The sequence below is a fragment of the Papio anubis genome, chromosome 5, assembly GCF_008728515.1.
Source record: "Papio anubis isolate 15944 chromosome 5, Panubis1.0, whole genome shotgun sequence".
Taxonomy (NCBI): domain Eukaryota; kingdom Metazoa; phylum Chordata; class Mammalia; order Primates; family Cercopithecidae; genus Papio; species Papio anubis.
The window spans coordinates 74,141,096-74,155,694 of NC_044980.1; the positions used below are offsets into that span (position 1 = coordinate 74,141,096).

The following is a 14,599-nucleotide window of genomic DNA, read 5'->3' on the forward strand; positions in this document are numbered from 1 at the left end:
AATAAAAAAAAAAATCAGCCGGGTATGGTGGCACATGCCTGTAGTCCCAGATACTCAGGAGAGTGAGACAGGAGAATCGCTTTAACCCAGGGGGCGGAGGTTGCAGTGAGCTGAGATCGTGTCACTGCATTCCAGCTTGGGCGACAGAGCAAGACTGGGTCTCAAAAAAAATAAACAGCCTTGTATAAAATGTTCATAACATTTCTAAATAATAGCCTCTATTTGAGAAGAGCTCAAGTGTCCATCAACAGATGAATGGATAAACAAATTATGGTACATCTCTACAATGGAATAGTCAGCTATAAAAGGGAGCAGACTACTGGTACAGGCCACAGCAAGGCTGAATCTCAAAGCACTATGCTGAGTGAAAGAAGCCACACATGAAGGAGTACACACTGTGTGATTCCATCAATATGAGGTTCCAAAGTAGACAGAACTCATATGTGGTGATAGAAACCAGGGCAGTGCTTGATTCCAAGAGCAGACTGACTGGGTAGGTGCATAAGGGAACTTTGGGAGATGCTGAAATTGTTCTTTATCATGAAATGTATGTAAGTTACATGGTGTATACATCTGTCAAAATGGATCAAACTATTCATTTCACTTTTGTGTGTTATATTTCAATAAAACTAAAGAAATGTTTTCATGGAAATCCCCCATGCCCCAACATTTTCATTTCTAGTGTCAATTGCTTTCCTTTCACTTCTGATGTCTACCCTAGCCTGGCAGAGTATTCACGCATGCACACCGGGAAGCATGCTAACAAGGAATTCACCGAAACTTTGTGTAACAGTGAAGTATTGACAGCAACTCAACATCCATCAATATGAGATTATTAAATAAGCTCCAATATATTGCACTATTAATACTGTATAGCAGTTAGAGCTCTATCTACTGTCATAGGGAGCTCTCTCTGACCTATCATTAAGAGATGAAAGCAGAATAAAATGTGCACCGTGATGCCATTTTTAGGGGGGGAAATGATATCTGTAAGTACATGTAATCTCGATAAAGACATAGAAAAACAACTGGGAGAACACAAACCAATTAGTAGCAGTAGTTCTTATTGAGGGAGGTACCTGGGATTGGGGGTTGAGAGAGGACTAGAGATGTTTGCTTTTTTTTTTTTTTTTTTTTTTTTAAACAATGGAAACATTTTTGAGATTTTTGGTCAAATAAGATTTTTAGGCATTTAAGAGAAAATATTGAATTGTGTTAGATTCCCTCAGAAAATGTACGCAGTGGTATCTGAAAGAGGTAAAAGCTGGGACTTCCCCTTTTTTTTCAGGTCACACAGTACTTGCTTGACAAAGATCTTATCATAGATGAAGATACGCTATATGAGCTGTCACTAAAAATTGAACCTCGACTCCCTGCTTGAAGATCTGGCCTTGCCCCTGAGTCCACGGGATGTTCATGGAAAGCAGGACAGACAGAATTGTGTATGCCTTGCCTCACATGGTACAGCACGAAGCCAGTCTCCTTTCTCCACCAAAGAAGATAGAACCAGACTGGAATTCTGTCTCCATTCAGAGAGAAACCCAGCTGTTTGGGTCAAAGACAGATGCTTCAAACTTGGGTGGGAAGGTGAAAGATGGCTATTTAGAAAGCTGGTGGCACGTTTTACGTAAGGGAATGTTAGATGGGAGATGGTAGTTGCCATTTTAACAAAGCAGGTAAATTGGTAAATTTTAAATTCTGTCCGTGTTCTGTTAGAACTCAGGGACAAGGATCCATGAAAAAGACCTGTGATGTTTCTCTGGCACTATACTGGCCTGGGCACACCTACCAATCTTCTAGGATTTGACTGGTTCCATTACATTTCCTTTTGGTATAAGCTTCACAGAAAAGCTGACACTTCCTCTACAGAGATGGACCAACACATAAGCAATTTCAGTCTACAGCATGTGCATGGTTTTCAGTGCATTCTAAATATTTCTATGTGGGGAATGGTACCTTCTGAAACTGGCTTTCCAGTCTTTAGGCAACGGGATAGGAAAGAAAGAACGAAACACAAATGGATTTGTATGTAACATTTCCTTAATTAAAGGCAGTAGGCTGTGCCCCAGAGGATTCCAGACAGTGGCTGGCTGAGGTGGGTGGGGAGCTTTTCCTTGAGACTGTTGGTCCTAAGCCGCCAACCCTCTTGGAGAGGCAGCTGCAGTTTGCAAGAAGGTGCACGTCCATCTCACCGACAAAACTGTGGAACAGACAGAAGGCCACCAAGTGCTGTGGGGAATCATGGGTTTCAGTGCTGAGTGAAAATCTATACCTAAAAATCATCTCTGCACCTTGCTTTGCTTGTTGTCTTTCCCCGCTCATAGTACTGCAGGAATCTATTCTTATTTACACAGACCTTTTTTAGGCTTACTATGAACATTGGCTGTATTTTTTTAAAAAACAGTTCAGTGAAATTTTCTTTTCAAATCCCACACTTCCATATGCTGTTCGTAGATCTCTTTCTTTACAAAATGATGTTGAGAGATCTCTGAGAGTATTATAAGTGCATGGGAAATGGGCCCAACCACCGAACAGCTCTTACATTACAAAACCAAATGCAGGTGTTAGTCCTGCTACCCAAGGCTGGGGAAGTGACCTTACTTTTCCCGAGATTGTCAGTTGTTGAAGAAATAGGGCTATCTCATTGTTTACCTCCCTCTTCTCTTCTCAGGGAGACTGCTGCTTTAAAAGAAGGAAGAGAAAAAATATAGTTCTATTTCCCTGAACCTGTTGCACCTGACATTTTCTCTTAGCGGCATGAAACTTATTGATGCTGACAATGAAAAATTGATCTGTCTGGCTGTTTTCCCTCTTTCCTTGCACTTTAATTATGTTGCTAGAGCTAACAGCTGACTAATAAATTCCACCTGCTGGCTCTTAAGACCCAGTGGAAGAGCTAGCATTGGTAATGTACCATAGAGGTAGAGAATGTACATTTTCTGCATGGTAAGCGCCATCTCTGTATGTAACTATATAGTGAAATATCAACTAAGTAAAAGAAAATACAATATTTGAAGACCATTCCAAAAATATTTTCAATAGTTCACATTAGCCAACAGTGTAGCACTCAACCCAAGGAGGGTTCCTTATGGATGCTTTCTTTTTCTTTTTTAAAGTTGCTTGTTTGCTCTCTTTAGTTTCAAATAAGAGGTTGACGCATCTTGATGCATGATGAGAAGCATGGGCGGTTTGGATCCTAACAACGCATAACTTGTGATTTATTTCTCAGTGTTCAGAAGCTGAGGGTTTGAAATAATACGTATCAGTTGCACCAAACACCTCGAGGTCTTGCAGAAGAAAAGTAAAGGTTAGCTTTCTTGGCTCAAAAGCATAGTCCTGACAGGTGAACTAAAACTGGGACAAATCTGTGAGAGGACCACACACAAACTAGTTTCAGGCCAAACACATGGAAAGGTTGATGCATTCTATCTGCCGTGGAGTTGCTAGAGTCCTTCAGAGGGAAAGGATGGTTCTGCATGTGCTTTTTGTGGAAGTCTGGGCTCATTTCTTTGACCCAAATGTTTCAGAGACGCTGCAGTCATTCTTATTAACAAAAAATAAGACAGGAGTTTCCAAATGCTCCTTCCCTTTTGGATCACAGCTTTTCAGTTAGTGACAAAGCTTTTGCACCTATTTCCTGCAGGATGTTGGAACTGCCCCGCAGTGGTCATATTAGGCACTGCCGATTGCTATGCTGACTTTTAGGGGGTTTTATGTTTGTTTGAAAAACAGGGTCTCACTATGTTGCCCAGGCTGGCCTCGAACTCCTGGACGCAAGCAACCTTCCTGCCTCGGCCTCTCAAGCAGCTGGGACTGCAGGGGTGCGCCACTTGCTAGCCCTTCACATTTTTGTTTGAGAATTACACCACTTTCTGGAGTCTGCAGCCTTCCTGGAGCTGCAAGAGAGCAAGAGAGAGAGCTCCGCCTCTGAGGGAGTGTCTGTTGATGACCTGCACTATTTGTGTGCCAGCTGGGAGAGGAATGCACATTTCAAAACACCTTCAATTTGGTCAAATTAAAAATCCCCAAGAGCAATTTGCAGTGTTGTTAAAGTGCCCGTTCTCTTCTGCCTACACACAAAGCCGGCATTCCCAGCTGCATCTGCCTCTAGTCCATAAATAAGAGGAGATGGGAGGTCAACCTCTAACAGCCAAGTAGCGAACATGTATACTGTAAAATTAACCTAGAAAATCAGAAGTAAAATCCAATTTCAGGCTTTCGAATGAATGCCCACATTTTGTACTGTCAACGGAATTATCTTGGAGCTTTTAGGGGATGCCTTTGGTTATTAACTGAGACATCTAGTTTTGCTACAGGGACAAATCTCTTACCTAATCCAATATATTATTTGACAGATTCAGGCATGAAGTAAAGCGTTGTCACTTTTCCTTAGTGTTTTTCTGAAGGAATTTAAAGAGGGAATTTTAAACGGCTGTTGCAATATTTTCAAGTGGCTCTCACACCAAGTCCTATTACTGTGTGTTAAATTGCAGTACGTCTGGAAGTACTACTTATAAACAAATGAAACTCAGAGAAACTGAATCACTTGGAAGAGAAAAATCCATTATGGTCCCATGTGGAGTGAGTAATGATGGATCGGCGCCCTTTCTCTCATATTATTGCATACGACGAGGCTTTTGGGCCAGCAGTGATTGGGCAGCTTTAAAATTCTTAACTAAAAGCAGTAATGCAATACAGGGATTATTCCCAATAAAAATAACTTTTATTTAAAAGCAAGAGATTTTACTTAGCTTTTTTTTTTCAAAGTTTGATTTTATCCCCTTGAAAAAAAAAAATCTCTTCACTTGAAAGTATAAAGGTTTTTAAAAATACAATTGCAAAATGTATTATTTTTACAACTATTGAAATGGCATAAAAGAGAACATCCTATTTACAGCTGAAGGGTAGAGCCAGGCTAATGTCCACAGCCAGAGGGAATCAATAAATAAGAATCATTTTCATTTCAGTAAGAAATCAGACTGTAAGTTTAAATAATGGCTCTATTATAGATACCACCATGTAATTCTGGTAAGAAGACTTAATGAAATCTAATCAGTGTGCCATTTCTCATCGGCCATTGGTGACTTAAAATTAAGACGAGGCAGAGCCAAAATGGAAAACAGTCATTTTGTTGTAGGAATAAACACACGAACGATTCAGAAAATTATTCATCATGCAGCATGACATTAACATTAGGATTGACTGTACTTGGTCTGATCTGCTCAAGGAAAATGATAGTTCTATTATACTTAATGATGTTGGTTTTTACACAGCTCATTTCATTTTTCATTGGAAAGCCAGTTATGAAAGAGAGCTGACCTGGGCATCCCAGCCCTGAGTCCTAGGCCCAGTCTCCAGCTGGAAAACCTTAGGCTGGTGTTTCTACATCCCTGAGCCTCAGTTTCCTCATCTGCAAAATGGTGTGAATAGTAATCCCTGTGCTGCTTACCTCACAGGGCTATTGTGAGGACCAAATGGATTAGACTGTAAAGTGCAAAGTGCTGTCCGCATGTGAGGTAATCTGATTACTATGCTCAGCTCTCTTGTAGAGGATTTCAATGTATTTCTTTATCATTTGAGTGTGTGTGCGATGGACGAATATGTGTGTGAGTTTGAGAAGCATATTGTTCGTGTCCAGTTACTTTGCAAATTTGTGGACACCTGTGATTGGACAGAGGGGTTTGTGCTGTGGCCTAACACTTGCCAGGTGAGGTGTAGGTTATGCCTATATGCAAATTAAACTTCACCTTTCTTGAATATTCAGAAATCTCATTGGTTTCTTCATTTAACTCTTTTCCTCATTTTTCTACGTTGTCAAAACCATGAAATGTATACATTTAGAAAAAAATAGAACTTTATTTCTTATAAAGGGTTACAGTCTGCAGGCTAGAGCCTCTGGCCAAAGCCAAAAGCAAGCACTTCAGAGAAAAAGGGAGAGGCTGAGATTTATGCCCAATGAGATGAGCCATACATATACATTTAGTAGGTTATAGGATAATCTTATGAATATTTATGAGGCCCTAATGCATGCATAGTAATCATACATGTTACATACAACCCATGTTCACTTTGGGATGGAGACTTAACATTAAAATGTAGTTAAATTGGACTGTATACCTCAAAAGATGAAACACGGGGCACAAAGACACTTGGTGTGCAGTCTCTGTAAACCGGCCAGAACCGGCTGCAGTCTGCGGTCAGTTATGAGGACAGAGTGCTTCGTAAGGCTCAACACTTGTCATGGGGAAACTGCATTGAGGGAAGGGGGGTTCGCCAAGTCAGGTTGTCTGTCTGTTGAAGTTGAGGAAGAAATCTTCCAGACACAGTTTTCAGGAACTGGTTTTAGTTTAACTGTAGGAAAGAAAGTCTTGAGGCAGTTATTGAGGTGGGGGAACGTTGGGTGTGACTGACCTCTTGCCTTGCCAAAGCTGTAGAATCCTGGTTTTTAATGTTTTCTGGGGTCTCTTTTACCACAATGAGTCTGTTTTGTTTTGCCTGGGGGCCTAGGGGCTTTATTTTTATTTTACATCTTCTTCATAGCAGTGAATTCCTTCAGATATATTATTTTACTTCTAAATATTACTTCTAAAGTTCAGGGAGAAAAACAGTTTAGAAGAGGCCCTAAAATTCAAAGAATTTGGGGAAAGCTTTGAAATGATATGAAGGATCAACTAATCACACTTTCTTTCCAGTGCTTAGATTCTTCCTGTGACATCCCCAGCCCATATTTGATTACCTCCAGGCACAGAGAACTCACTACTACCCAGAACAGCTCAGGCAATTGCATGGCAGCTCAACGCTCCTGAATGGGTGGTGGAGACAGGAGAAGCTCCACCTAGGAGGAGCTTCTGAAATAAGACTCCTATCTACCCCTAAAATTACTGCAGTGGTTATATGGATTACTATATATGAAAATACTTTAACTTCTATGAAGTTGTGGTAACATTTAGAGCTGATGGAATTAAGTTACAGTTGCTGAACGCAAGAATAGACTAAGGAAAGGGGTTCCTCCTGCCCAATTCTGAAATGAGCAATCCAGGCTGGTGGGACACAGGAACCCAGGTTCCTTTCATCCTATTATTTGCCCATCCCACAAGGGATCGTCCTTGCCTACGAGGTCAAATTTGGGGCCTGCTCTAGCCACACTCCTGCTGGACCCAGGAAGAGAAAAGAGAATAAGTCCAGGACATTTTCCTTTAAAGCAAATGATATGGCAGTCGCATACTTCAATTCTGTTCCTGCCCCTGTGGCAGAAGCCAGCCACAGGACAGCCTGGTGTGGCTAGAGCCCCAGAGCTTCAAAGGGAGTTGGCAACGATAAGAAGGGAACGGATGGCATGTGACAGAGATGGCATTTGAAAGATTTCCAGAAAGCCAGAATTTCTACTGTGAGTCCCTTGTAGAGATTTCGTCCCCATCACACCACCTGTATAATATGCTTGAAGAGGACCAGGCCCCCAAAAGAAGAGTGGTACTCTCTTGTCTCAACAATGACCCAACTTTTCTTCTGACCTTACTAACATATACATTTACTCTGTAAAATATAAGGTGTTGAGGTAGGGTGAGTGGAGGGGGCCCTAAATGCTGATTAGGCAATTGGGGAGGAAAAGGAGGTTTTTGCTATAACTGCCATCCTTTAAATCTACAATTCCACGCTCTTCAAAAGCCTTGTAATTTTCTGGATCTGGAAGCTGGGCTATTTCAGGGTCACTGGATTTATTTCACTTGGTGTCTGAACTGACTTGAAACAAGTGTGTGTGGAAAAGAGCTATTTTGAGAAGGAAGAAACCGAGACTGCCCTGATGACGGAATATGCAAGCTGGTGGGTCTTGACTCCTTAAAGGACTACGAAATTAATTTGATTGGTCCCAATCTTTATAGAACCACCCCAATCAGGAACCTTTCCGTCCTGCCAAAAGGCCCCCTCATGTGCTCTCCCAATCAGTACCCCATGCAAAGGTAAATTCGATGATATTTTTAAACATGGGTCGTGATTTAAAGAAATGGAAACTCTGAAGGAGAAAGCACACTGGGTAGAAGGTTATTCCTGGGGCTCCACCCCCTGCTCCATCAAGTCCTTTGAGCATGAGCTAGGCTCTGAGAAGAGACAGGAACCAGTTGGTCATGTCCACGTGGCCTCGGAAGCCGAGTACGTGACGGTCACCAGATGCCTAGGCAGGCTCCCTTGAAATGGCAGGGCTGCTGTCCAAAATCCTGCTGGGTCATTGCTATTTACAGGCAACCTTCCCGGCGTGCGGTGGATATCCCAAGTAGGACTATTTTTAAGCAGGGCTATGGCCTGCCGTGGGTTAAGCTGGTGTGGACAGAAAGCGAGATGATCTAGCCGTCTACTGCAGATGGCCTGATCTTGAACAGAAACGTGACTGTAATTGTCCCTGGATCTAGGCCCCAGACAAAGACGCTGGAAAGAGGTCCCTCCAGCCCCTGGCTCAGGGCCTGGTCAGCTGCTGGAGCCAGGCAGCTTGAGATATCCTCCTCTCCGACCTTGGCTTGAGGGGTTCATCCTTCAGAACTCACCAGGGCCCCAAGGCTGGTACACCTGAGAGAAGAGGGAAACAAATCCCCCAACAGATACGCAATTTCACCTGCTGGGCCTTCCATTCTGAGATCCAGAGCCCTGGCAGAGGAGCCTTCAGGACCAGGCCTGGAGAGCAAGATTGGCTCCTCCTTTTATGTTTCAGAGAAAGGGCAGGTGCTCTGAAGAGCCAAGCGCCCAGGGGCCTGCCTTCAACGGTACAGCTGTGGGGGCCGGTGCGCCCGGAGGTCTGCGCTGGGATTGGCGAGGTCCTCTGGCCCCGCCCCGCCAGGGAGGCTTTTCCAGGCCCGCCCGGCCAGCTCGCCCTACATACACTTCTTGGCTGTGTGCGCTCAGCAGGACGTGGGAGACTCCGGCTTCAAGGTCGGTGAGTCCGTGAAACTCTGCTTTATTCCTCCAAAGAGGGGTCATGGCTAGAGCCAGTGTGAAGGGCCTTGGAGGAGTGGATGCAGGGCTGTGGACCGGGACCCCGTTAGGACGCTGACTGCGAGGAGGCAATGGTGACTCGCTAAAGCCAGCAGAGCGCCCGCCCTTGGCCGAAGCACCCCCTCCTCCCTGCACACAGGTGGGGGCAGCTCAGCACCAGGAGCAGAACAAATCAGCACGCTGCCTGCAGAGTCTCTTTTTGGTAGTGAATCAGGACTTTTTCTTGATTTGGAAAAAAAAAAATTCTAAAGGCTGTATTTTGACGCTAAGTTTGGGACAACTTTAAACTTCAAATGTCTTTCCCTTGTAATTTAGAGAGTCTAATCCACTGATTTCTGGGAATGTTTTTCCCCAGCAGTCTCAGTCTCAAAAGACGTGTAAATCAGTGACTTGGGATGAACTAACTAGAAAATTAAAATTTTGAGAAGCTATTTACTAATAAGCCCAATAGCCAGGCCCAGTTTAAACTGGCAAATAGTATTGCTAGAGATTCAGTTTTGCCATCACTAACATGAACACATTGATAATGAGCCAAGTAACTATCTCCCCTCCCTGCCATCCTTACCTTTCCCACTGGAAGTTAATTTTAAAAAACAACAAAAACCTGTGGAATTGGCCCCATGTGTTGCACCTGGGCAGAGGCCTAGTCTTTGCTAGCTTGCTTGCTTGGTAGTCCTGGGGTTAAAATCAGTCCTGTCCTTGTCCCTCAAGTGGTCTGCCTTCAAATGCTCTCCTCCGAATGTGAGGAAGAGTGACATTTGACAAACAGCAAAACCTTTAGGTCTCCTCAGTGCTGCCCTTTAGACCTTTCAGAAAGTGTTGCCAGGCTCGTGACCCCTCACAATGTCAGCCGAGTCAAGTGAGGGGCAGTCAGTGCCCTCAGGACAAGGTGACGCTAGGTACACCAGTGCGCTGTTTCCAGAAGGGCTGCTTTTCCTGTCTACGGCTCTCACATTTTCTCTGTTCTGAATTCGTGTCCTTGGTCTGTTCTGTCTGTCCTCTCAGGGAGGCGAGCACGGCCACAGCATGTGGCCTGAGGCTTCCTGACAGGCTCTTCCAGGAGGCTCTGGGCCTTGTTTGGCGGTGTGGGCACCTCACTTCCTCTGCACTGATAGGCACCTTCTCCAAAGACCCCAGACTTTGGAGTTAATCATGCCTGTGGGTTAAGGTACTGTCCCAGCAAAACACAGGAGTGCCACATGCACCCCATGGACTCTGCCAGCCTCATGACCAAATCACCTCACAAGGAAATGGCCCATAGCCAGGTCAGTTTTCCTAAGGAAACTGTGGGTTGGGGGAGTGCCATACAGAATGAGGAGTCCTGGGGTTTCGGACACAGGAGGGGGACTGACTTTGCCCCTAACTCAGAGGCCCTGGGCCTCCATCTCTGCCATAGCCTAGAGCAGGCTCCATTTGTCTTCCCAAAGGAACCCCCGATACAGCCTGTGTCAAGCATTCTCGGAGCTTCTGCCCACAGAGCCAGGAATCCAGCAGCAACCCATGCTGAAGGTGACTGCTGGAGGTCACACCAACCCTGCCTGGGAAGTCTCAGAGACTCCCTCCCTTGGGCGGGGAAGAAGGCAGCCCACTTCTTCACAGCACTTAAAAGGACTAGATGGCTCCTAGCTTCCTGTTTTCTTGTAAACAATTTACCCCTTGAGGGACAAGTCTGGTAACAGTCCCATGCCTTCATTACAGGAGGCCTAGGAAAGGCCTCTGTTTTACAGAGTAGGATTCTAAATATCTCCTGCCTAGGACTGTCTATTTGCTGAGTAGAACAGTGATGCCAAGAGTGCCCATTAAGGTTGGCTGTGTACCCAGTGCTTGTGAGGTAATGCAAACCCTTTGCTGTCTTAGAACTGGGAGGGGAGAGGCATTTTCTGCTGGCCTAGGCGCCTGGCATCGTGAGAATTTGTTCAGTGTGTTCTGTGGAGCTGGTCCAAGCCCAAGGACGTCCTCTGTTTTGGGGTGGCTCTCTGGATGGAAAGATGACATGTGGTCCTCCTCCGGGCCTTCCACCTGCCCTCTGGCTGAGGAGTTCACACACAGGGACACTGAATGGCTGGCCCAGAAATAAGTCTGAGTCAGCAGAAAGGCAGACATGGTCCATCCGGGATGCCCAGGAAGCACAGGGGGCTCAGGCTGGAGGCAGTGACAGAACCCAAGGCCTCCCTTTCACATTCCAGGATGTCACAGAACCAGAGAAGACCATTAGACCGGGATCTGAACTCCCGGTCTGCCTGCCTGGGACCAAGAAATGTGCAGCTTGTGTGGCCACTTAACAAAAGGGCTTGATGCAGCTGTCCTTGTTTATTTAGTGGGGAGGGCAGTGTAGGAACAAACAGGATATTACTGCTTTTGGCTCTGTCTGGCTGTGCTCTTGCACCTTCCCATCACCCCAAATCTCCCTGGCTTGGAGCCCAGGCATTCTGCTAATTTTAGCCTAGATGCTGTAAACAGTGTTTTTCAACTCAGGAGTCATAGCGGTGTTCCAGGTTAGGGAAACTGAGGCAGACAGCTTCTATGGGGTGAAAGCTGGAGACTACCTTCCTCCTCACACTGGCACAGCATCCCTCGCAAGGCCTGGCAGGCACATTGAGCAGCTAGGGTCAGAGTGGAGCGGGCAGAAATGTCCCTGGCATTTGGGCTACTTCAGCAGAGGCCTGAGGACAGGGAAACAGAACAGTTGATAATCTGCAACTCTAGGAGTCATGTGCCCTGAGGTGACGATCCTGTGCCTAGGAGCTGCTGTGGTCAATGCAATTCTGCGGTCTTCAGGGTGTGACCGAGTGGAATGACCTGTGGCGCCACAGCTTTTAAGCCACAAGGGTGGTTTCCCTCCAGCTGCTGGTCAGTGCAGGGCTGTATGTGAGGTGCCGGGGTCTGCAAGGAAGCTGAATCCAGGGTTAGAGCCAAACCTGGGTTCAAATCCCAGCTCCACTAGTGTGCTGGTACTGAAACCTGGGGCAGGTCACTTCTCTTGAGCCTCAGTTTCCCCATGCACAAAATAAAGCATACTTGGCAGGATTGTTACACAGACTGATAGTGTTTGTAAGGTCCCTTGTATAATGCATGGCTCATGATAGGTGCTCATAAATGTTAGTTCAAAAAGAAGACAGAAGGTTTGACTCAGTCGGTGTACAGGGTTGGAAAGGATTTTCCAGGTAAAAGAAAACACTCAAGCAAAGGCTCAGAGGTGGCCAAGTGAAGGACCTGTTCGGTGATGCCAGGAAGTCATTGGAGACACTGTTGGAGGGGTGGAGTCTGGAAGAAGAACTGGGGAGCCCAATTGGTTAAATCCATTTTGTGAACCCTGATGTCGGTTTTCAGAAGATGATCAGTAGATCTGAAAGTATGTGATAGACACCTTTGAAGTCTTGTCCACAGAGATACAAAATACAAATTGAATGAAGCCAGCTGTGGTGGAGGGCAGGTGGATCACTTGAGGTCAGGAATTCGAGACCAGCCTGGCCAACATGGCAAAATCCCATCTCTACTAAAAGTACAAAATTAGCCACATGTGGTGGTGGGCACCTGTAATCCCAGCTACTTGGGAGGCTGAGGCAGGAGAATCGCTTGAACCCGGGAGGTGGAGATTGCAGTGAGCCGAGATCGCACCACTGCACTCCAGCCTGGGTGACAGAGCAAGACTCTTTCTCAAATTAAATGAAACATTTAAATGCTACAAATGTAAGCTAAAATCAAAAAGCATTCAGAAAAGGGGCAGGCCGAGTGCCGGCTGGAGTAATCAGGTGTGGCTTCGGGGTGGGAGTGATGATGATCCCATAGCCTTAGGGTCATCAGGGGAAGGGACTCACATTTATTCAGTGCCTACTGCAGCCTGTCCTGTCATCTTCACAACACCCCACAGGGAGACCTCATCATGCCCATGACGGGGAGGAGCTGCTGAGGCTCAGGTGGGCACCATGCAGGGTTGCTACACCCAGCGGGGCTTGGTAACATCCTGTAATTGGGGAGCTTTTTCTCACTATACATGTGAGGGCCCCACTCTTGGAGAGACTCATTCAAAAAGGTGGAGCCTAGAAATCCAAAATTTTAACACACATCAAAATTTTCTTTTTTAGGTTTTTACTTTTTTATCATAAAGGTAATACATGCTTATTTTTACAAATGATACAATACAGAGTTCCATTAAGAGAAAATTAATCTGCCTTCTCCAAGTCTGGTACTCTGAAGCAACCCTTTTAGCAGTTGGATGAATATCCTTCAAAACTTTTATGTTCATACAAATATATGAAAATGTATATGTATATACATCATCGTTACAAAATTGCAACCACTCATATTCAGTTCTAAGCAAGTTTTTCTTTTCCTTTTAACCTAAAAGGGTGTCACAGATGGGCATCCAGGAAAGTGGAGGCAGTTTTAACTCCTTTAATAGCTGCAGAATATTTCACCATCTGAATGCACCAGCATTTGTTGAGTGGCAACGCTGGGCTTCTCAAACTATCTGTGGCAAAATCTCTTATTTCTAATCCATAGCAGACCCACACATTTGTAAAATGTGATAAAGTGCAACTATTAGAAAAATAGAATAAGGCGGGGCACGGTGGCTCACACCTGTAATCCCAGCACTTTGGGAGGCCAAGGTGGGCAGATCACAAGGTCACGAGATTGAGACCATCCTGGCTAACATGGTGAAACCATGTCTCTACTAAAAATACAAAGAATTAGCTGGGCATGGTGGCAGGCACCTGTAATCGCAGCTACTCAGGAGGCTTAGGCAGGAGAATGGTGTGAACCCGGGAGGCAGAGCTTGCAGTGAGCAGAGATTGGGCCACTGCACTCCAGCCTGGGCAACAGAATGGGACTCTGTCTCAAAAAAAAAAAAAAAAAAAAAAAAAAAGTAGAATAAACAGGTATGCAAAATGCCAGCTCAAAATATAAAAACTAAAATGACTATCAAAGTGCTGTAGGTATTCTAAATGCTCACTCTCAATTTCTGTAGTTATGTTGTCATGAACTGCTAACAGCCCACAGACCACACTTCGGCAGCACTGGTCTGGGGTCAACCTTCCATAAGTTGAATAAAATCACTCTTCTGCGAAGAACCTTGTCGTCACTTTTCACTGCCTCCAAACTCAAGTCCCAGGTCTCATGGTTTGTTCCTTTGGCTATGGCTCCAGTGCCATCGTGCTTCGGCTCCAGCCTGTCTCTGCAGTCCCTGCCCTGCCTCTGCCACTTATGGCTCCTGCCTCTGCACATTCTGTCCACTGTATCTGGAAAGTCCTCCCTTTATCCACCGGATGAGGTGAAGTGATAGCCCCAAAGATTTTTCACCTCCTCTAGAAAGCCCTCTCTGACCCACCAGGGAAATTTGAGTCTTCTCTCCTCTTTACTATTTTTGCTCCTGTCCTTTGGATTATAGTGGTAGGTTTTTACAGTGATCTGTCTCCCCCACCAGGCTGTACCCTGAACTTTATAAAAGCTCCTTGAGGGCAGCCCCAGTATCTGACACAGGGATTGATTCTCTAACATTTGTTGAGCAGGTGGAGGGATGGATGGTTGGATGGATGGACAAACAGATGGATGAAAGAGCTTCCAGGCTTAGCTCTCAGGATGTAACGTAATCTTTGCTGTACACAGGCCATGAACT

General features: G+C 45.2%; 2 protein-coding genes and 1 long non-coding RNA gene across 7 annotated transcripts in view; 2 read left to right on the forward strand and 1 right to left on the reverse strand.

Annotated features, from left to right (window-relative positions):
* Positions 1 to 5,763, forward strand: part of RASGRF2 (Ras protein specific guanine nucleotide releasing factor 2) — a 265,347-nt gene extending 259,584 nt beyond the window's left edge. For all 4 annotated transcript variants that reach the window (XM_031666740.1, XM_031666741.1, XM_031666739.1 and 1 more), the window contains one exon: positions 1,289 to 5,763. In XM_031666740.1, the coding sequence (XP_031522600.1) occupies positions 1,289 to 1,381 (93 nt within the window). In that variant the 3' untranslated portion in view covers positions 1,382 to 5,763. The remainder of the gene's footprint in view (positions 1 to 1,288) is intronic.
* The window catches only part of LOC103885215, a 65,241-nt gene continuing 55,346 nt past the window's right edge, over positions 4,705 to 14,599 (reverse strand). The window contains exon 4 of the long non-coding RNA XR_001903514.2: positions 4,705 to 6,351. This is a non-coding gene — a long non-coding RNA (uncharacterized LOC103885215). The remainder of the gene's footprint in view (positions 6,352 to 14,599) is intronic.
* CKMT2 (creatine kinase, mitochondrial 2) overlaps positions 6,313 to 14,599 on the forward strand; it is a 36,103-nt gene continuing 27,816 nt past the window's right edge. Inside the window, exon 1 of one of the 2 annotated variants that reach the window (XM_009208701.3) lies at positions 6,313 to 8,919. The gene's annotated coding sequence lies outside the window, so the exon portion shown is untranslated. Of the gene's footprint in view, positions 8,924 to 14,599 lie in introns of both variants that reach the window. The other variant, XM_003899877.5, reaches the window with a different exon arrangement.